This window comes from Plectropomus leopardus, chromosome 13, assembly GCF_008729295.1.
Source record: "Plectropomus leopardus isolate mb chromosome 13, YSFRI_Pleo_2.0, whole genome shotgun sequence".
Lineage (NCBI taxonomy): Eukaryota > Metazoa > Chordata > Actinopteri > Perciformes > Serranidae > Plectropomus > Plectropomus leopardus.
In genome coordinates this window covers 31,032,802-31,056,315 of record NC_056475.1, presented here as the reverse complement: position 1 = coordinate 31,056,315, position 23,514 = coordinate 31,032,802, and the positions used below count along the sequence as shown (strand labels likewise).

Genomic DNA, 23,514 nt, shown 5'->3' with positions numbered 1-23,514 from the left:
CTGGAAAGCACGGGAGCACATATGCACATTAAAAATCACCAATCCACAGGCTTCTTGTGATAAGCACAGCCTCTCAGCAGTGATGTAATTCACTCTGTATATGTTACATAAGAGTGATATATTCTGTATGCTGTGTAGAAATGATAGGTCTATGATGGAATGATGTAATAATTCACAGATATCCTTTATTGTGCATTGCAGTTCACCAGGTGATTGTAGTGCTCTGTTGAAATGGTTAAAGTGTGCTGTGCCTTGCAGCCCTGCGTTTGGGGAAACACAGCTCTATTTGTATTTGCTGATTTAAATTTCATTTTGAATCTGCAAGTGCTTTTATCCCATTAGTCTGACATTCAAAACTACACCTAATTATACAGTAAACATCTTCTGTTAAGTGTAAAATCGAGATTTTTGGATTGCTTTTCATGCTGATCTCCATTCAAGGTGACTCTGGAGGCCTTTCATGCTTCCCCCAGCCTGTTCTCATTCCAAAGTCGTCAAATACCGCAATTGCAGTAATTTTGACATCCGTAACATCCAGTAGCCAAAAGCCACCTTTCATGGCTGGATGATGCGCCCAGGGTTCCCAAGGTCATGGAAAACTTGGAAAAGTCTTTCAATTTCACAATCATGTTTTCCAGGTAGCACTGGGCGATAAAACAATAATGATATCAATTGCAAAATAACTTTTCCTTGATTGAAATATGAGACGTAGTCGATAGAATGTCCAATGCATTCCAGCCATGTTTTGACAGACAACACGAACAGCCAATGAATAGCGCCGCGGCAAACCAAATGCAGTGAACAACTTTGACTCTAGAGTACAGGTAAGTGCTTGAAAACAGAGTCGTATGTGCTTCCACAGCGTTTAATTATTGCGGATCAAACAGCTGATGGTCTGACAGCAGCGCAGCGAGACAGATAAACAGAGTGGAGCTTCTTCTCACAGCACCAAAGTGTCTGAAAAGGCCTCATTTGCAGAGGTGGAAAGTGACTTCTTTAGACTTCTACAGACTACTTTGTGTTAGTTTCAGGTTTAATCAGACTTTGGATGGAATTATATAAAAACAACAGGATGCATCTCTCCATGTCTCATCCAGCTGCTCGCGCTGAGCTCTCGTTATTATTACCAGGGGCAGATAATGTTTTGGGGGCCTGGTGCCATGGGCACATTACCTTATTTTCACCCTTTCTCTAACTGGGAATGTTGGCTGGCTGTTGGCAGCTATTGGAGGAGTAGGTTTTTTTTCCTGAGTAGAATGATAGCACAGACATTTCACAGAAGATTCACAGTTAGAGTCCTGCAGTCATGAGAGGTTCTCCATTATCAGCACAATGTGCTTATATTTACCTGAAGCTTGTTTAAGATGGAGCTTTTAATTTTTATGTAATGCTGGAAAGTTGAAGAAATAATGTTTATTACACTCCAACACCATGGTCAAATGAAACTGTGTCAGTGAACTATGATATCTTCATATCTCACTTAGGAGTAAAAGGGAACCTTTAAGCTTGACAGAAATAGTGATTTGATGTATATTGTTATATATTGATATCGACAGAAATGAAAAAATTATAGTGATAAGACTTTTCCCATATCGCCCAGCCCTATTTCCAGACCTGGAAAAGTCATAGAATCAGTAAAGATAATTGAAAGTTTTGGAAAATCCTAGAATTTTGTTGTATGTAATGAAATTGTTACAGTAATCCTCCGTGGATAACTTTCCAAGCAGTTTCCCACAGAATTATTAGAGACTGATGGGCTGATGGTTCAGTTTTTTTCTTTAGATTGCCAGTGTATGTGAGGTGACGATGGGGGTGGGTCTCACTCTAATATCCAACGTTTTTTGCGGGTCCGTGAATACAGCGCAGAAGCCGGACTTCTTTTTATCTCTTTTGCAGCTGAATGTCACTCATGCTGTGGATAATTGATCTGTTGATACATTCACAGCTGATCAGATCGATGGACTTTTGTAAGTGAAAGAGTTTTAGGCCCAGAAGAATGAACGGTTTAGTTTCACTTTTAATGCGCCCGATGTTCTGCCACTCTTCTCTGTCGCTACTGTGCTAAAATTAACCCAACAGTATTTTAATACCCTGTTTGTTTTCCTTTTTGAAAGACGATTACAGACGACCATCAGCTGGTATGGAGTGGTGTTTCCTCTCATTGGCCATAATCTCTGCAATGTGTTCATGCGCAACTTTCTGGCCAAGACACAACAACGTAACGTGACACAGCAGGGGGCTTTTGTTGCTGTTAGTTCTCTAATGTTAATTTGGTGTGTCTGTGCCTTTAATCAGTTGGGGTGGTAGGCAAACTGTGGTACATCCAGTATGCTGGGTAGTGAGAAGCAAATGTAACGTGTCATAGTTCTTTAGTGTCATAGGTTTCCGAATTTGTAGTTCAATTTTCTTCCTGTAGGTCCTTTCTGAGTGTTTTTCTGGTCCTCCTCTGTTGTGGTGTGTTGATTTCTAATTGTTTCTCAACAAAAGGCCTAATTTGTAGGCTGCAATGCGTTTGTTTATGGTATTCTGGATGGTTCTGGTTGTTCATGGGTTCTTTCAGTGGAATGATTTAATCAAAGTTTTGGGCATGGTTTGCTTCTATTGTTTAACAAATTAAATCCACCACAGACTCAGTGATTCCATTGATGTTGTGGAGCGTGTTGCAGACAGTGTCATGTTATGCAGACTGTAGGGTGGCCTCTGATTGGCCTGACTATATCCTGGCCTCATGCATCTCTGGGGGCATGCATCTTAGTTTGTTTGCATACTTTGACCCAATACAGCATCTGCTTAGACTGATTTATTTAGGAAGGCATTTTTTAATGTGGCTAAAATACATTTTAATGTCAACCTCACACCACAGCAGTGTAATGCTGAGATTTGGGGTGAGTCCTGTCAGTTTCTGCAAACAGGGAGTGCGCCAACCGCGAGCAAGTGTATGCAATACACTTACTATAGATAAGTATCTCATACATCCCCACTTCAAAAATCCTGAACTATCACTTTAAGTCTAAAAAAGGCTGTGCACCATACTTATCATTTTCCATAGCACAGGTTTCTAAAAATTCTTCATCATCTTCACTTGGGTGTGGGAAGAGTTTAAGCTGATTAATAAATGCCTCCAGCTCTGTTGGTCAGTTCCTGAAAATGTTTCTGCAGACTCACGGTAACGCTATGCTTTGCACCAGAGTATAACAGATTAGTGATTCGTCCTTGCCTTAGTTATTTGCAGATGTAATAGAAAAAGTCCTGTTGGTTCCTTGTGCACACATCGCCCAACACTGTTTGCTTTCACTAATGAGAGGCAGACCATCATCTGTGTGCAGGAGGAACTCACTGCCTGCTCGCCTTTCTTACAGGCCACAGAGGGACGAGCAGTGAGTACATCTGATTAGCCGTATCGACTGGTAAAATGCTACCACGCTGGGTTTCCGCTCATAAGGCCAAGCTACATAGTAATTAGCCGGGGATCGATGTGACGGTCCAGTAGCTAGCCCACAGACACACAGCTTCAATGGGTCTGCTCCATCACGAAGCTAACAGAGTAGAGTCTTTATGCTAAAGGGTAAAGGTGCGCGTGTTATTGAGCATCAGGTGCATTACTGTCACATTACCTCTTCATGTTTTGGTCTGCCAGCATTCTGTCAGATGCATTGGATGAAAAAGATTTTGTCGAGATGAATAACATTTATGTGTCTGTGAGTGCTGTTAATCTTTCCTTTCCCTTCCATTAGCCTCGGCTCTGTATTGGATTTGTCACTGGCAGTCTTTGGCGTCCTGACTGATGGAACTTGTAGCTTAGCACATGTTTGTGTTATCGCACACAAACACTCACTTCCTGAGTGAAACTCTGCTGCTTTATAAAGACGCTCTTGCTATATTTCCTTCTAATCGGAACCATCTCTCATGTGCACGGTGGCATTTCTGTTCGACTAGAGGAGTCAGCCTACCATGCCAGCCTTGTTTACTTCAAATTGACTGATGTGACGATAGCCTCAAGATTAGAGAGGCATGCTGGTCAATGAAAGGTGTTAAATGCAGTGTCAACACTGGCTCAAACAAACTGTTGAACAGGTGACTTAAACCCCCTACCTCACATTCTAGACCTCTGTTAAATACCCATGAAACAAAAGTTCAGCCTTTTTGGGAAATCACTTATTTTCTTTCTAGTGGAGAGTCAGAGAAGAAGATAAATATCTCACTCAGACTTAAGTGTGCAGTTAATCTTTTATTACAACTCTGCCAGAAAGTGAAAAAAACCCACATTTTCTACGATGATGAACTATCCCTTGAAGTGAATCATCTATTTGTTACTGTTGTTGTTCACTCAACAATAGAGAAAAGCTGGTGTAGGTCCTGTGGTTGTCATTAGTTATTCTCAAACCTTTAACAATAACAAAAAATAGTATTTTGTAATGCCTCTGCACTGGTGATAGTTGTGAGCAGTATGTTTTCGGGTTGTCTGTCAGTCCATCACATTCTCATGAACGCGATATCTTGAACACCTTGAAGGAATTTCTTCAAATTTGGCACAAACGTTAACCTGGGCTTAAGGATGAACTGATTAGATCAAGATGGTCATAGCTCAAAATTCAAGGTCACTGTGACCCTGTCTGTCTTGTTCTTGTGAGTGCGATATCTTGAAACACCTGAAGGAATTTCTTTTAATTTAGCACATATGTGCACTTGGACATAAGGATGAGCTGATAAGATTTTGATGATCATAGGTTAAAGGTCAATGTGACCTTCCATCTGCGTCATTCTTGTGAATACCATATTTTACAAACACCCTAAGGCAATTTCTTCAAATCTGGCAAAAAAGTTCTCTTGGATTCAAGAATCACCGAATTTGGGTGGTCAAAGGTCAATTTCAAGGTGACCTCATGAAACATGTTTTTGGCCATAATTCAAGAACTTATAGGTACAGATGTCTAATAGGATAATGTTATGAAGTGTTGACATTTTATATGAAAAACGTCAACTTCACAGTGATTTCATAATGTTCTGTAAAAACACTGCTCTGTCCATTATTCAGCGTCATATCTCAGGAACAGAAGGGAAGAGGTTTGTTCAGATACTGAATTAGTTACACTAATCTTGGGTGACCACCTTGAAACTGTGCGGATTGTAGAGATCTTCTGTGCTGCTGGTCGGAAGATGTGTGTGAAACATCCATGTTTTCATAGACTTCAGTGTTAACTTTTCTTTTCTTTTCTTTTCTTTTCTTTTCTTTTCTTTTCTTTTCTTTTCTTTTCTTTGTGTACTGGCGTGAATGTAATCTATATGTGTAATGATTTAAGTGTAATAGTGTGAAATGCTGAGTAGAAATTGCACTTCTTAATGATACACAGTACGTAGGTTTAAAATGGGCTTTTAGCCATAAGCTGCAGACTGATAGCTGACCCAGCTACCTTGTGAATGCTATTCCTCAGGTGCCCACGGAGTGCGAGAGGAGCCCCAGTTTGTGACGGCACGTGCAGGAGAGAACGTCATCCTGGGATGCGACGTGTCCCACCCCCTGAACGGCCAGCCCTATGTGGTGGAGTGGTTCAAGTATGGAATGCCCATTCCTTTCTTCATCAACTTTCGCTTCTACCCTCCTCATGTGGACCCGGAATATGCCGGTAAGATGGTGAAAGCACTCACGTTCACATTGTAAATGACTTGAGACTTTATATCAGGTTGAAAAGCAACCTTTCACTGCCCTTTCTGGTCGTCACTTTTGTCATCAGCATCAGAGATTGGTGTTGGATGTGTGGCACCTACTTAGACACCCTTAAGTACACTTATGCATCACTGCAGCAAGGTCACAGATTAAACCACTACCATAAAACATGTTTTAGCTGGTGTTAGGTTGCTTTTCCCTCCTGTTTAAAAGGTGATTTGCTAATTCTTCCTTTACTGTTAGCTTCACTGTGCACAATGATCGATTGTGCAGAGTTTTCACATTCATTTGCTGATGGAGGAAAGTTTCTGTGAGTTCACCTTAAAGCGAGGGCTGCCCCTTGAAACTCTGAGGTTCAAAACATCAGTCGGAAGACCTCAGTCGACTGAGACTGTTTCAAGTGGAGCAGTTGATTTTTTCCTGCAAAATGTAATTCTGGGGACATTTTGGTCCCCAGAATTTGTTGCAGAGTGCTCTTAACTGTCACACTACTCTTTGCAGCTGCAGACATGCAGGCAGCGGTATGAGGGAGAGAGAGACTGCACCGTACGGTGAAGAAGTGGTGAATTTACAGCTCACAGCAACTTATTATGACACAGTCTCTGGCTTCTGTTGATCTAGTATTGGAAAATAATTTTGCTGCATAATTTTATGATCCGTGGTTAGTGCCGTTAACTTGTTTACTGTATGATGTGGATGTTGCTGTCACATTGAATATCCAGCAGAGCCTGTTCAGACTTTAAAATTTCATATGGAAAACAAAATTAATTGTCAAATATCTGTAATAAACAGCCAAATCCAGTTCGACTGGCATAATTCTAAGTTGGGTACAGCCCTGCTTAAATCTCAGTGTAACACCTGGGCGCACCAGCAGAATTTATGACATCACAGTTTGGAAGTCAGTCACGGTCCAGTATGAAAGACAAGTGTGATGTCTCCAGTGCAGATACTCTTCAGTAAAGCAGGAGACATCATGTGTTTGAAAATATTAGCATATTCATAAATTCAGGTTTTTTTAAGAAGTTAAAAAACCATATCAGACTCAATTACCATTCAAAGCAAAGTCTCTTTATATTTCTTAAAACGTGTCTGGAGGGGCTCTTTAAATATTTATTTATTTCTGAAAGCCATAATTAAATCTAATCCTGCGTTTTTGTGGTAATTATTCATTCGTCACTAGATATATACTAAATGTGTCAAAAAATATTGTTTTGTGGTATCAAAATCCCTTTTTTTTTTTTTTGATGACTCGCTCTTGAATCAGGTCCAGTTTTTTTTTGGCCTCTGCGCTGTCAACAGCTGTAGCCAGAGGAATTCTGTTTTTGGTTGTCCATCTGTCCGTATAACTGTCTCCTCATGAACGCAATATCTGAACATTACCTCGAGGTGTGCCTATTTTGACAAACATCCACTTGGACTCAATGATAAACTGATTAGATTGATTTCTTGGTGATCAAGGTCACTTGACTTAAAGAATTCACGTGCTAGTTATAATAAAATTCCAGACAAATGTCTAATATTCTAAAATGATGACATGATACAAGGTAAAAGGAAGATTTAAAAAAACAAACATTTTATATTCAAAAGGTCAAAGGTCAACTTCAATATGACATCATAATGTTCTGCAAAAACACTTTTCTGGCCCTTTTTCAACACGGTAACTCAGGAACAGAGGGGGAAACATTCGGTCTTGTATAGACCTTCTGTACTACGGGGCTGAACATGTGTGTGTGGCAACATTCACATCTGAAGCATGGTCAACAGTCAGTATTAATTCTAGTTCCAATCAAAGATGATTTGGGGTGATCAGCTAACCTTGTCCATGCTATAAACCCACACTTGACGGAGCAGTATCTTAGTAGGAGGTGTGTGTCTGTATTTCAGCTGGCAAAAATGTTGTTATCATTTCCAAAGACTCATTTTCACATTTATCCTCCTCTTCCTCCTGATCTTACAAATCAGGTGAGGGGGTAAGTTTGAAGACAGTCCTCTGCAGCTCCTTTATCTCTGTATAGCTCTGTATCTCACTGTATTTAAGTCATGCCCACATACTCTGTGTCACATGACTGAAGCAAAAACACTAAAATCCTAGAACTTTTGTTCATTGGGATTTTAAATATAAACTCACATCATATGAAATGATTGCAGTTAAGTCAAAGTGACTTTGTTATGTTGGTTTGTACCACCGACTCCTGTACACACAGCCATACACACCTCAGCACAGTAGAGAATGGGGAGTGATCATGTATCATAATGGCATCTTTGGCTGTGTGTACTATGTGCATGCATGATCACAGTAACATCTGTCTGCTGCAGTTTACATCCTGTAAGGCAGGGATACTCTACTTGCTTAGATTGGGGGCCACTTTTTAAAATGACTGGGGCCAGTTGCAGCAACCCATACATGTTTCTAGGATTTTAGGATGTTTCCAGGATTTTAGGAAGTTTCTTGGATTTCATGACATTTCTAGGATTTTAGGACATTTCTAGTATTTTAAGATGTTTCTAGGATTTTAGGAAGTTTCTAGGATTTTAGGACATTCAAAGGATTTTAGGACATTCAAAGGATTTTAGGAAGTTTCAGGATTTAAGGACATTTCTTGGATTTCAGGTAGTTTCTAGGATTAGGACAGTAGGACATTAGGGCTTAGGACCTCTGTTGGGGGGTACGTGGGGAACCTCTATTGGCACTTTTTTGATAAATGTTTTATGCACTCTGGCACCTCATGCATACTACAATTACGAAAAAAAATCCCAGCGTGAATCACTTTATTTTTGTTGTGAATTAGAAAAAAGTTGGGGGTCACTTGGCACCATCTCAAGGGCCGGATTTGGCCCATGGGCCATAAGTGGAGTCTCAGAGCTGTAGGGATTTTATCTGCCCATTTGATGCTACAATGTATACAAGTATTGCAACTATTATGCTTATTTATCAGCTTACTAGACTAAACCTGTTTTTTCTTCCTTTGTTTTAGTAAAAGGCTTTAAACAAAGGCATTAAACCATCACAGTGTTGACGGAGCTTTCTTTGATCAGTGATGTGCTTACTAGTGTAGACTGTAATAAATCCGTTTACTAACGATGGTAGACAGCTTTAATGAGATGACATTCCTTTAGAGGCAGCAGCTCTTTCTACCTCACATTATTTATGTGTTGTGCTCAAGGTGAAGTTTGCTGGGGAGGTGAGAGGGATTTTCCCCTTGCCTGCTTTTGATTTCCTTCCCTCTGATCATGAAATTTCAGAAATAATCCCCCCTTCTGGTATGTGTGTGAATCAAAGAGCTTTTATCCTGCATTCAGTCATGTCATAACAAATGAAATGTGAGTTTCCACAGTGTGAGGAAAATTCAGTGCAAGTAACAATCGCAAACATTTTGGATCATCTCAAGAGTTAAGCTGCGTTTCCCTCCTGAGCGTTATACCAGAATAATAATTTCATGGTCATGAGAGATATAAAATTTTACTTTTATTTTGTGTGGTAGATATTACCCAAATATAGTTTAAGACAAGCATGCAGGTATCCGGTGGAGGTTCTTGCACATTTGGTTCCCTAGACAAGCCTCCCCAATGGTAAACCAACACACTTTGCCTTCAAACAGCTGTAATTAATTTTACAAGATTACGTTGGAAACATCGTGAGAACATTAAAATTCATTTTTGCCCAATACTAATTTTCACTGAATAGAGCTTGAATGCATAACAGTGTAACTCAACACAACCTCTGTGAGCTGTTAGTTGCGGCGACTGGCTAGTTATACCACTCTCCCACCAAAATTAGCCTATTCACGCTGGTTTTTTTAAACACACCTGCTAAATATGAGCGATTGGCTGTATTTCCACTGCCGCTGAACTCACTGCTGGAGAGTGAGTCGACCTCTCAGCTGGTGTGGTTGTTGTTTTGTTGATGTGTGCGTGCAATGTCACGGAGAACAGATAAACAGTAGACAGCAGCAGGACCAGAGGTCTTTGAAAACTTTTCAGTGCATTCTTCTCTCTCTCTCACTCTCTCTCTCACTCTCTCGCTGTCTCTCAAAAAACCAGCGTGAATATATATATATATATCTCTATATATATGTATATTACTTATCCACTCTCCCTTTCAAACTTGCGCAGGCTAACTTTGAATAATGTTTAAGTGCTGCTTAGGAGGAAACAGAGGGTAGTTGGTGATGGCATGTCATTGCATCTCGCCGGTTAAGGAACTGAAATTACCACGTTCACCTGGGTGTTGGGTTCCCATCAGTGAACTGGAGGCAATAAAACCTGTGTCTACTGTAGAGTCATTTGAGCCGGGTGTGGATGGCAATCATACGTATTCCCATTGCATGAAAAAGCCAGATGTTAGCAGGTGTTAGCGGGTTTTTCGTGCAGTGGAAATGAGGCTTTAAAGGTAACGTTAATTAGCTGTCGTCCTGTTGGTTTCAACACTTTGATTTTTAAAAAAATTTTCTTTCTCTCCACATTCTCTCCTTTGACGTCCATTTGACTCCACTATAACTTTGACGTTACCCATCAAAATGCATTGCACGTTGCTGAGACTGTGAAGATTTGCTTAAACCCCATAATTGCCTGTGGCAAGTGCACCACTGCAGGTATCCACTTCAAATTTCAACAGACAAACTCCACACTAATGATGACCAATTAGCTAGAGCATAATAATAATAAAAGCAAAAGCAAAACAACTACAAAGCACTTCTCAATCAGACATTGCAAAAGTGAAAACAATAAACCTATGAATCACTACCATTCATTGTAAAAAGGTGGTTTTAATGGTGAAACAATCTCCAAGGTTAATACACTCCAAAGTCTCCGAGCCCTGACAGCAAAGGTTCTGTCACCTTTGTGTTAAAGTCTCAGTCTTGGAACAATGAGAATAAAAGCAGGATCTCAAGGAGTGAGTGTGAACATGAGACAGTACTCGGTCAGAGAAGAACCCTCTGGTTGGCCCCTCAGGCCTTCCAAAGTAATTATCCAGATTTCATACAGTAATGAATGTGCTGAGCAACAAGTAGCCAGTGCAGAGCGGCCAGGATGGGTCAGTAACATTTTAGGGTAAATTTTCTCCATTGTCTGGACCTACTGTAGGAATTTTGTCTTTTTTATCACTATTTGGTCAGAGAAAATTCCTGCAGTCATCAATTTATTGATGTTGAGAAGGCAGTTTGCAGGAACATTACTGTGATAAATCTATGTTTTCTGTGTCAAAGTGCTAACTGATATTCTGCCTATGTAGAGGATGAGCCTGCACGGTAAAATCTGACAAGCTGGTTTTTGACATTTCTAGGACTTCTTTAGGGTGTTTCTGGGATTTTAGGACAATAAGAGCTTAGCTAGGACCTCTGTCGGGAGGTGTAGTGGATCCTTTATCAGCACTTTTAATATTATCCAACTCTTATGCACCCTGGCACCTTATTTATGCTAAAAGTACAAAAAATCCTAGTTTGAATGACTTTATTTTTATTGTAAATTAAAAATGGTTGGGGGCCACTTTGCACCCTTTCAGGGGCCAGATTTGGCCCGTGGGCTGTAAGTTGACACACTGTGGAGATTTTTTTCTGCCCATTTGATGCTACAGTGTATTTAGAAAACTTTATTTTGTAGTTCATCTTATTAAGTGGTTGCTAACTCAAGGTTCAGATCCAGTATTAAAGGGGGAGTGATTCAGTTATATCTCATACAATACGATATGTTATATATATTTTTTTCTTTGCAATTTTTCAAGTTTTCAAGTTCCGAAACATTTTTTTTAAACTTCTATTATGTAATCACAAGAAATATTACTTTAAAGCGAGGCTTTGTTCTTCTTTGCTTTAACTCCCATTGTCTCAAATTCATTTAGAGCTAGGCTCTAATTATCTGTTTTGAGAAACTGGACATTTGAGTCCAGGTTGTGTGAAATGAAATATTTTCTTGTAACAATGCATCACGGATTTGTTGTAATTAGAACTATTATGCCATTAACAATACAGAAACTCGTCTCCACATGTGTTTGAAAGGCAGCTGATTGTTTGGCCACCGTCTGCATCAGATACAGGAAAAGGTTTATTTTTAAAGTGTCCTCAACATCCTGCAACAGGAAGAAAAAATGTCGGTCAGGCTGGAAGATTGTGGCAAAAACACCAAAGCTTTGTATAATCTCTGTGCATCCTCACACACTTTGTCTTCATTGATCCGATCACTGAGCACAAATTCCTGACAGGAGAAGCCTGCTGAGTTTCAGACCCTGTGGTTAAAGTTACACAATCCTGACCACAGCAGAAACAGCAGGAGGATATCAGTGTAGCCCAAAGGCCCTGAAGACGGCACCGCTGCGTGTCATGAACCTTTCCATGAAGTCTCTATAGCAGACATGGAAGCAAGAGAGGACAGCAGGACAACGTCTTTATGTCACAGACTGTATGCAAAGATGAACAATAGTATTTAGTAGAGTATTCCGACTCAAATATCCTATGTACAAAAGGGTTATAGATAAAACGGTGAAACTCAGCTGATAAAATACAAACCACAATTCTGTTTCTGAGTTGCAAATTTCTCTCCTCAAATGTTTTCAGATACATATTTTAGCTCACTGTTTGACTGTATTATGTGATCCAGCCGCCGCCATTGTTTCATACAGATCGGCCCACATGACATCACCCACCAATGACAGCGATTACTGGTCTGATCAGGTGCGTAGCATTCTGGCAGTTTTTAGGTTTTCCACCTCGTGAGCAGAAACCTTTCCTCTGTTTTCTCTGGTCAAGTAGCACCAATTTCCAAAGTATTTGTTATTTGCTTCTGCATGGCTGGCCTGGTTCTATGTGAGGGCCTTTTTTATATCAGTAAAATACTTCTTTAAGGCCCCTGTGGGCTCCCAACAGAAGCACTTGTCAGTAAAGCAAGAGGCTATATGTGCCAATAATTGGTCTAGTTCTCCTCGTAGGATGGTGAAACAGTGTTAAATTTCTCCCTCAGATGACATATTGTACAAACTAGTTCTTTTCCCTTAGACTCTTATCACAGTGCTGGTCTAAATTACAAAAACATGACAGAAACAGAGCATCCCCTCATGTTCAGAGATTAATGTTATAGAGTAATATTTCTTTTTCATTATGAACTACCAGCTTACGGACAGCACATCACCCTGACAACAGCTCATAGTTTCATAGCTGTTATGTAATAAAGGTTAATTAATGACACTGCCACCAGTAAATGGTTTTATTAAGTGACATCAACAACAGGCTCAAAATATTGTCGGTGTAGGCAAAAAAAAAAAGCCTTCTTATGTTGACACTGCCTCTTCTTAATAACAAATTGGGAAGAGAGAGAAAAAAGGCCAGTGATATGTGTACATGCATCAGAGCTGGACAAATTAGTGTATTTAGCGTCCTTCTTAGATTGCGAATTGGAGTGACCATTGTAACCCACCCCAGGCTCATTTGCAGACCGCACCCCACATGTATCATCACACAGAGGCTCTCCCTCAGAGGCATTCTGTAGTTATGGTAAATGATGTTTTTCGTCAATCACGTACTGCAGGATGTTATTAACCCTTTCACACCTGGAATGATGTTTTCTTGTTCTGCATTTAAACATCTGAAACCTGAGAAAATGGGTTTTATTTCTTTCAAGAACATTGGGAATAAAAGAGTAATTTAGCAAGAAATGCCCTGCAAACTGCAAACTGCAAAAAAACAAAAAAACAACAGCAAACAACAACAACATAAAAAATGTGTTGTTAAAGGGGACAAGGAAATAATCTGAAAATTAGCTGTGGGGAATCATTAGATGTTATTAAAAATAAGGGAAATGTACAGAAAACTATTTTTACAATTTTTTAATTTTTAAAATTTTATAATTTTTTTTTGTTTATTTATTTTTAACAAATATTTAAAATTATTCATTCATTCATTCATTCATTCATTCATTTTCCGAAACTGCTTGTCCTCATAAGGGTCGCGGGGGGGCTGGAGCCAATCCCAGCTGTCATCAGGCGGAACGCGGGGTACACCCTGGACAGGACGCCAGACTATCGCAGGGCGGACACATATAGACAGACAACTGTACATGTACAGAAAAAAGCAAAAATGATTTAAATGATTTCATATTTTTGCACTTTTTGCGGCCATTTTTCTGTTTTTTCCTTTGCTTATTTTTAGGACATTTTCTTCTAACTTTTAATTTCTTGCTAAATTGCTCATCACCCTCTTCCCATGTTTTTTGAAAGAAATCAAGCCATCTTGCTCAGGTTTCAAAGGGTTAACAATTTGAAACAATGATAAACTGAAAAGGCTGCAGTTATTGAATATCAAAAACATATATTTGAGTGGTTTGGAGAGACTTTGTGCACCACCTCTGCTTGTTTTGTATGCCCTTTTAAATATCCTCTTGCTGTTTTTCTCAGTCCTTAGAAACACGTCAGTGGCTTCAGCCTTTAACAAGGCGACGGTTCATCTTGTTCTTTCAAAGTGCAGCAGAGAAATATCTGAAGTTGTGTAGCCGGATGCAGGCGAACACAACCTTCCACTGTGCTCCAGTGTGACCATGATATTGCATCATGGAGTGAAGTCACTGGTCACAGTCAAAGACGCTGAAACACATAGAGGCTGACATTGTGCCCTCTTTATATTGGGACGATGTCAGGGGTTAATGAGGCGAGCCAACCACAGGGGCACCGTTTCCGAGACACAGTCTGCCCTTGGTCTCAAACAAGTCATTGTCTTATTTTTTATAGAGAGGAAGAGGGAGAACAGACCAAATCTGAAACATTTCCATGAGAAAGTGTAGACAGAAGGACATAAATTGATAGCCCGGGAGGAAGAAAGCAATAGAAATTAAAGATGAAAGTGGAAATGGGGGGACAGAGAAAAAAATGAAGCTATAGCAGGAAGTGGTCTGAGATTACATTGTTGAATGTCCCCTATCATCCTGGAAGATCTCCACGCTGGTCCAGAAGAATGGTGACATTTTAAAATGACTTGCCCCAGCAGTCTTTCCCCGAAGCTAATAAATATGCTTTGTCCTTCTTCTAAAGTTATGCAGAATATTTTGGATTAAATCTAGCTGCTCAGTTAACCCTGTAAATCCTGATGAGTTATTTTAGCTCAAACAGTTTTCATAAAACCAATTTCCCTGAATTGTTTAAGTTTATTAACTCAAACAATTTAAGCTTCAAAAAATATTTGGTCTAAGTCCAAGTACCTCAAGTATTTAATACTAAGGTAACTTAGCAAATAGAATTAATATCATTAATTCCATTCACCTTATCCTTCAACACCTGGATCAACATCAGTTTTCTTGTTATTCAGAAGCCTTTCACTCGCATTTAAACCACTGGAAACTGAGCAGATTGGTTTGATTTCTTTCAGAAACACAAGAAAAAGACAATGAAACAAAAAACAACAAAACATTAGGAAAAATGTCCAGAAAGCTGTATTTATAATTATCTTAATTCAATGTTTAAAATCATGATAAAGACAAAAGGAAACATGTACGAAATTATCTTTGAGCACTTTTTTTAAAGCCATTTTCTTGTTTCTTGTTCTTTCTTAGGGTCATTCTCTTTTTTTTTCACTTATGTCCCAGTAATTCGTTAAAACTTTTTGATAATTTCTCTTGTATTTTTATTTCATTTTTTGTTAAGTTGTTTTAAGCCCCGTTCCCATGTTTTTACAGAAATCAAGCCAATTTGCTCACTTTTCAAAGATATTAAGGAACCTAACTCTAGGAAGTTACATGTATCCCTATGTTGCATTTCTCTGAAGTTATTAAAAATGGGTTATTAGTATATATCTGAATCAGGTAAAACTATAAATCCATCTTCTTTAAACAGGTGATACTACTTGAGTTTCATTCAGTTTTGTTCTTCAGCTAATTTAGCTGCTCAGAACAACAGTAGAATCAATTGGACATTGTTCAGTTGGTTCACACTTATAACAGACAACTAAGTATGAAATATATATATGAAAATATGTGCAAGCTACAGTATAGGCTATAAATAAGATTGTCTTTGATGAACACTATTGCAGTGGTAACAAGACAACCCACAGTGCCAGAAGCAACCTCTTGCAAAGTTGAAAGTGTGGACCTAAGGCGAGTCCTCTTATATTATCACAGTTAACGCCAATCATGAGGAGTGGAGCTCTGTGACAGACTGCCATGTGTTGACTGCAGGAAGCTGATAGAAGAGACAAGACGCTGGACAAGACTGCCGGAATAGATTGGAGGAACAGCTGGACTTGTGTTGTAATTATTTCAGTGAACAAAAGTCTTACTGACTGCTGCTCTCGCTGCCTTCGGGATAACCTTCTTTTTACTTATTGCATCATTCTGTGGACACAATTCAGGCCTGGAAGTTACACAGGCTTACTGTGTATACCATATGTGGATTGCACAGGAATTTAAATGAGAATTTGATTTACCTTATGAATTCTATATTTCCCATTATCACAGAACAATTTTTTAATTCCATTGTAATTACTTAACAGTAGCCAGTATGTTCCTCCATTAAATGCAAAATATGTAATTCCTGCCTTCAAAACAATGACAGAAGATGGACTACAATGATGTCGTGAAGTAGAGTGGGATCATGGGAGTTGTCTTCATTATCTGACTTGACTCAGGCAGAAATCATGTTTAGGATTAAATTCAGGATTTATTGACATTATGTCAATGACATTTAGTCATTTTTCTTCAGCTTTATTCATGTTATGTCGTTTCATTCGAATGAAATAGTCTCGCCTAACATAACGTTTGCTGACTTGTTATTAGCATCCCAGCTAGCAGGAAACGCTACCTACAAGTTGCAATAATGTTTTAAAGAAAAAAATTGATCTAATGTTCAAAGAACCTTTTAAAGATGGTTATCATTTCAAATAATGTCCCTATAAGAATGCTGACTAAGACGTAACATCATAGTTGCAACATTCTAAGGATGTTTTGGTGATGTTAAGAGGTGACAGATCATAGAATGTTCTTTATAAATCATTGGTTTTTAGAACCAAAAATTGCTACCAGGGAGTCGGTTAGTTAACCAGCCATAGAGCCAATGTAGCTAAGGTTATGCAACAAACTAGCCATACCGTGCTGTTATCTGTGGTCAAAACAATCAAAAAATAACTTATTAGCATTTTGACCAGCGTGTCCCACAAAGTTAGATTCTATTTGTGGTGGTAGCTTCAGTTAATGCCAAACTTTAGAAACTTTAATTCAGCAAAGTTAAACAAAACGCATCAGCATCTGTTCCCAGACAATTCTCAAATCTGAACAGGCAAACTTTCTGTTGCTGCCTTCGCACAGGTTAGACCCAGCACTGTTTCTGGTCACCAGCCTGCCGTGACTCTGTGCTGGGGTTCATGCTGGCTAAATAAGAGTTACTACTACTGAGCTGAGGTCTGTCTCCAGAGCTGCTACCTGCACACCCCTCCCCGTCTCCTTGGCAGGGAGTGAGGCGGGGGGACTGTGAGCACGCTAGCTAGCTAACATTAACTTATCACATCTGGCTTGTCTCATTTTGCTCTGATAAACAGAGAGAGAGAGCAGGGAAAGGGGGGTGAAGCAAATCAATGTATTGTTTATGGCTCTGCAATAAAAAAAAAAGTTTGAGCCATTTTAAGTACTAAAACAAACAAAGAATCAATATGTGGTATGTGGTATGTGGTCTATGCGCATTAGCTTACCTTTTGTATTAGCTTGATGGCTGGCATGAGCCACTTGTCAAAGTAGCACATAAGCAGGATCAATATGGAAACATTATATCAATAAATAAGCTCTCTAATGGATCACTGTGTTGGAAAATGGCAAGCAATTGAGTTTGGTGTGAGCATTGTTGGAAGAATGTGGGACAATGAAGCTCAGCACACAACTCAACAAAATATATCACAAAGGACAATCATGTTCGGACACTTAAATGCAGAAGTGTTGCACCAATTATAATTTTGATATGCCAAGTCATCGTGTATTCTTAAATCAATATCCCCTGTCTGACATTTTTCATTACTCTGCTTTGAATCATTGTGTCTGGAATGTTTTACCCACCCAAATTTATTTACCTTCTTGAACTTTTTCTACGACTCCTTTGTTGCCTTCATTGAAAAATCCAGCGTCAATGAAAATGCGGAAATTATTCATTTAGAAAGTTACAAGTTCAAAAGTCCATTCACACATTGGCTTCCAGTATAGTTGTGATGTCATAAACCCTGCTGGTATGTCCAGGTGTTAAACTGGGATCTGGGGTGAGCTCAGAGACACTTTCCACCCTCAATGATGGGGAAAACTCTCATTGCACACAGGAACATCAAGGAAGTCAAGCGATAGGAAGAATTTTTGACTGTAAGGTTCAAAGAATACTTCACCATCAAAATGACCTTGAATTTGAAGTGAAATTGTTATTTTTCTTGCATGCATCCATGGAAGATGGCAGACAAATTGAAACATTCGTTTACACACTCTCACACAATTAATGTGTCGTAATCCAAGTCTCATTTATGGCTTGTAAAAAACAATTTTACCAAGTGCTTACAGGGAATAGAAACTTTCTTGGTTGTTGGTTTGCATATGGCTTAGCTGGAATGCTATTGGCAGGTCTGAGAGATGCTGTTTGAGAGCAGTTAATATAGCAAGGCATGAGGACATCTTATTGTGGTTCAGAGCAGAAACTGTACCCAATCATTTTCAGAGGATACGTGGGTCATCTGAGACCTCATGTGCCAATATTTGTGAGACCTCTTGAGATTTGAGTCACAGAAGTTGATAAGTGACTTTTCAAAGTCCAATTTGTAATGTTTTAGTTTTTAATTTTCAGTCTTTAAGAGAATCATTCAGTGTGTTTCCATGCACAATTAAGTGGAGTGACAATTAAACCTTGATGAGATCATTTAATTGGACTACTGTCCTTCTCCCAGTGTACAAGCACCAGGGAAGAATTTATTTATTGATGGAAGTATGTCCGACTCCTCCACGGTGGGTGGCAGAATATGCCCCCTTTCAGGTAGCTGCAATAAGACCTTTTTCCGGTTGACCTATTATGTCACACACCAATCAAGTTAGCAACTGGCAAACATGTTGCATGTCAAACAGTGAAAACATGGATAGCTTTTCAGCGTTGTACATTTCGTACGTACTCAACGCTTTACTTGGTACCTTCATCTTGTTTTGTTTTCTTCCCTCCTTCTACTTTTTTTTTGGAGCATGCACAGAACACCTGCGCCAGTTCAGGCCCTGTTGAGGTGAAAACATGGCCAAGTAACTTGACCTCCAACTGCATTATCTAGGTGTTTTAGTCCGCCTCCATGGAGCACAATAATTTGCTTTTTGACATCATGTGAATGTTCTGACGGTCTGGTTTCTGACGAGTTGCACACCTGTAGCAGAGATTCTTATATTTCAGTGAATGTGAATTGTCATGTTAGTTTGGATGGGTGCATATGCCTCACAAAATGAAAGAACTGGATGCTGTTGGAAATGTTTAATTAGTTTTGTGGGGTTTTGCTCAGCTAAATTCAGCGGTGGATGTGTGACTGTCATGAAGTGTGCTCACCCTGAGTTTTCAGTGTGATAATGACTTAATTGCTGCTGAGAGCAGTTAATAAGGAATGTATACAACACAAGGCCAGAGAGAGTGTGGAGAGTTCTTTAAAATGCCACCAAAACCCTCAGTGGCGTCTCACCTCAGTCAATAGAAGCTCTGACTAAACCATCAAAATAATGGCTCTCTCTGTCAGGTTTTTGCTTGTAGGAATGTTGGAATTAACTATTTCAATAGTAAAGAGGGTACCTGCTCCAAAGATTTTTGCATCCTAAATCACATGAATTTGAGACTATGCACAGCACATTATCTTTATTTATCCCAAAGTGCACCATTAAATTAGGATATAGACAGACTTAAACAACTCAACAACTATCCATGGATTGCCATAAAATTCAGTTCAGACATTCATGGTCCATGTAGCCCATGCTACTGAATGACTTTTAAGCACAACCATCAGGCTGATGTTTCTAGTTTGTTTTTGTTTGTTTATTTGTAGTGAAATGTCTAACAACAATAGGATGAATTGTAATGAAATTTGGTGCAGATATCAATTATCCCTTTTCATCTTGCACCAACATCAGATCAGAATGTTTATACTAAACAAGCATATATACAAAACTCTGGTTTATCACTAGATAGATACAAGACTAATATTATGCAACAGTTAGTTCCGACCAAGCAATTTGATTGGTCGAGACGCATTCCATGAGTGCTGATATAGGAGTACAACATCACTGAGGCTGTTAACTTTTAACTCTGCATGTATCACTCCGCCTCACAGCTGTTCAGAACCCATTAATTAGAGTGAAATTATGTTTATAGTATGGCGTAAGCATAGGTTGAAACAGCTAGTTGGCGCTGTTCACGTAGCTGTCAGTTGTTCAGGTTTAGGGAGGAGAGAAGAAGGGAGGAGAGAGAGAAAGAGAGAGAGGACAGGGATTTTAAAGTGTCTTGAGCTGACTGTACTAGTGTCTGACCGATATGGATTTTTGGGGGCTGATGTTGATTCTGATATTAGGGAATAAAAAATTTTGATAACCGATGTATCGGTTAAGTTTTTACATTTTTCAATTTAAAAAAAAGACAAAAATATGGCGTGTACACTCATGGCCACTTCATTAGACTAAACCTATTACTTTGAAAATGTTGTTGACTGTAAGAAAGCTGATAATTCTTCTTTATAGTTATTATTGAGGTGGTAGTGGGTGTTGGTGTGAGGAGCATCATACTGAGGTGTCTGATATTTTTTCAACCCCTGCCTGTTAGACTGTCTCCTGATTTACCCTTGTCTCATTATTATTATTATTATTATTACCATAGGGGCTAAGAGCCCCACAGTGCAGCTTGCTTGAGATGATGTATGGTAATGTAATTGGATATACAGAGTCGCATAGTCTTCCGATTGGACGAAAAGACCAAAACAAACCTCTGACCTCTCTCCAAAGGAACCATGGTAAACCAATATGGTGTTTAGCATCGATGCTAATATACTTTTATCACCGGATTTATTGAACAAGGTCCTGTAAAAACACCCGATTTCCAGGCTGAATAGAGAAGCTTCTGTAACGATGCATTGGAGACATTCCCGTGAACGGCACAGCCGGCAGCTTTACACTGCCGAAGAAAGCGAGACGATCCGACAAACGGTCTCAGAGTCAGGACACTTAAAGTGGAACACATTTTAGTCGCTGGCGACTACGCCGGGCTCTACTGGATATGTAACACAATGACATAATTTCTTAAAAAAAAGCCACCATATTCCATGCATTTTATTAGTGAAAAATAAGTGTTAACATCGGCGTCAATCAGGTCGATTGACGATTATTCTCTAATGGCTATAATCAGCTGATTAAATCGGCCGGCCCTAGACTGTACATGCATTGGAGTTACTAAGTTATGAGGAAGCCCAGGAGGGGGCAGCTGTGAAGGGTTTTTGGAGTAAACCAGGTGTCACAGATGTTATAAGGATGTGCAGTGAGACACACACTGTCTGATATGAGGTAATGGAGATCACGGCAGTGAGAGGACACGCGCTGCAGCGATGAACACCGATCAAACTAACTCATCTGAATCACACAACGTGTCTGTTAACAGACTGATTTCACTGAAATCACAGAGATAAATGTTCATGATACTAAGCATCTGCTCTGTGCATAACATGAAGACCGAGCTAACAGATTAACAAGCAGCGTGCAGGAAAATGTTTATGTGTTGCTAGGCAACAGCTGCCACGTCCAGCGTTTGTGGAACTATTTGTGTCAGCGGAGCCAAAAAAATCATCAAATAAACAAACAAATCATAATCTGTTGTTGCTTGTTACGATTAAAAAATAAAAGACGCTTGTAGAACTGTTGTATAAAAGCAATATCACACTTTAGGCCATGTGATAGTGCCACCAGTTGCCCATGACTAGGCACCTAGAATTACCATGACCTGGATGACTGAGAATATTCACCAATTTATTAGCAAATGTTAGCTGCAAACATGCAAAACTTAGATTGTGAATTGTTTATTATTATACTTACTAATCAGGATTTCTGCCATTGTGAGGTTGGTAGCAGCATGTATGCATTTAGCTCAAAACACCACGGTCCAGTATACTGCAGCCACTAGCATGCTAGCATGGCTGTCAGCTCTCTGTCATGTTATGATATAAGTCCACTGAAGGTCCTGACCTGTATATATAATCATTACAGTATCGTAAGTTCAGTATTATTCTAAACCTCAGCCAAGATGTCTGTTGGCATAGTTCTTGTTGACTGTGTGTCATTATGAAACGGTTTATTTTTTCTGGGCATATGAAAAATTAACATCTGAAAGATGATGGCTCCTGTTTACAGCATGGATTTGCTACAACAAAGGAAACCTTTTGAGTGATGACAATTATAGTATATTATAGCACAAGTAATAGCATCCCTTGAATTGCAACAGTGCAACTTCAGCTTTTTCCCAGCAACCACTCACACAGTTGAAAGCCTGTGATCATGTCTTTTGATGCACAGCCAGAGGTTACATTACATGCAGGCACATCAGGCTCCCTGTAGGTTTCCTCTTCCTTCCTATAGTTTCAAAGGATAATCTGCAAGTATTGGGTTGTTGACAACATCATCCATGCTTCCAATCCAAAGGGTTGACACGATAAGGAATTTTTCATGAGAATATCATGAAATATTATTGAATATCAAGCCATCTGTATGATAGCTTTATTCCTTTCTCAACGGACTTGCTGTTTTATATTGGGGATTCCTGCTGCCATAATATAGTCATCCTGCTCAGATGTTGAAGCTAGAAAGTAGAAGAAGGTATATTTATTGGTCATTTTTTAAACAAAGTTTAAAAAACAAGATTACGTTTGCACTTGATCCTGCTACATCTCTGCAGTTGAAGGATGTCCTGTGCATCTCGGGCATGTAAAACAGCAAATCCTGTATTTCACTATACAAAATTATAACAAAGGAAGTAAGTGAAAATACGCAAAATGTGTTTGAAATTTTTTCTTTGCACATGTCTGTTAATCTTTATTCTCAGAAGTGTTCATTTCTTTACTCATGCGTGCTTAAGGGAAGTCTTCTCATCAGTAGTTGAAGTTGAGGTGTGAGAGCAGATCAAATGAAGTAAGAGTCTAAACAGGCCTCACATAGACAGAGAGAGATTTGATAATGGATTTGTTCACCGTGGTGCTTAACAAATCCAGGTACTTTATCAACTTGAATCCAGATCCATTTCTTCTAACTAGAGTTGTTCAAATGCTGATACCAATGTCGGAAGACATGCTGCCGATGGTGTCTAAAATGCTTAATTGTGCACGAGGGGTATGCAAGTCTATGCAATGATCCTATATCACATAATTAATTAATAATCTTTAATGTAGTTTCACACCCAAATAAAATGGCAGTTTTTCTGAAAGGAATCAGTTGGAACCAGTCGGGACTGAGAGCCACAGAAAGGGTTGAGCAGTCAGAAAGTTTTGTAAAATGCATTATGTTTGTTGGTTTTGGTATTTTCATGGAATTTGCAGAAAATTACAAAAACATAGAAACACCATGTTAATCCTTTAATGTTAATCCTTTAATAAATCCAGTTGCTGTTTAAATTAATGTGTTGCACTGCAAATAAAATCAGGCCAGCCATGATACTGTAACACTCCAGCTTTGGATCAACCTGTTTGCTTTCGTTAGAACTCCTTCTCGCTAATATCTGTACACATGCTGTCAGGCAAATGACAAGTTAATGATATGAAAACAAGAGGAAACCCTGCATTCATATACTCAAAAATAGCTGCTGACTCGCACAGGTGTGAAAATGTATCCAGCTTCAGTGAGCGAAGGGCAAACAAACAGGG

General features: G+C 39.2%; 1 protein-coding gene across 1 annotated transcript in view; it reads left to right on the top strand.

Moving 5' to 3' along the window:
* LOC121952593 (protein turtle homolog B-like) overlaps positions 1–23,514 on the top strand; it is a 184,112-nt gene that overhangs the window by 33,616 nt on the left and 126,982 nt on the right. The window contains exon 2 of the mRNA XM_042499364.1: positions 5,433–5,624. Coding sequence (XP_042355298.1) covers positions 5,433–5,624 — 192 coding nt within the window. The remainder of the gene's footprint in view (positions 1–5,432; positions 5,625–23,514) is intronic.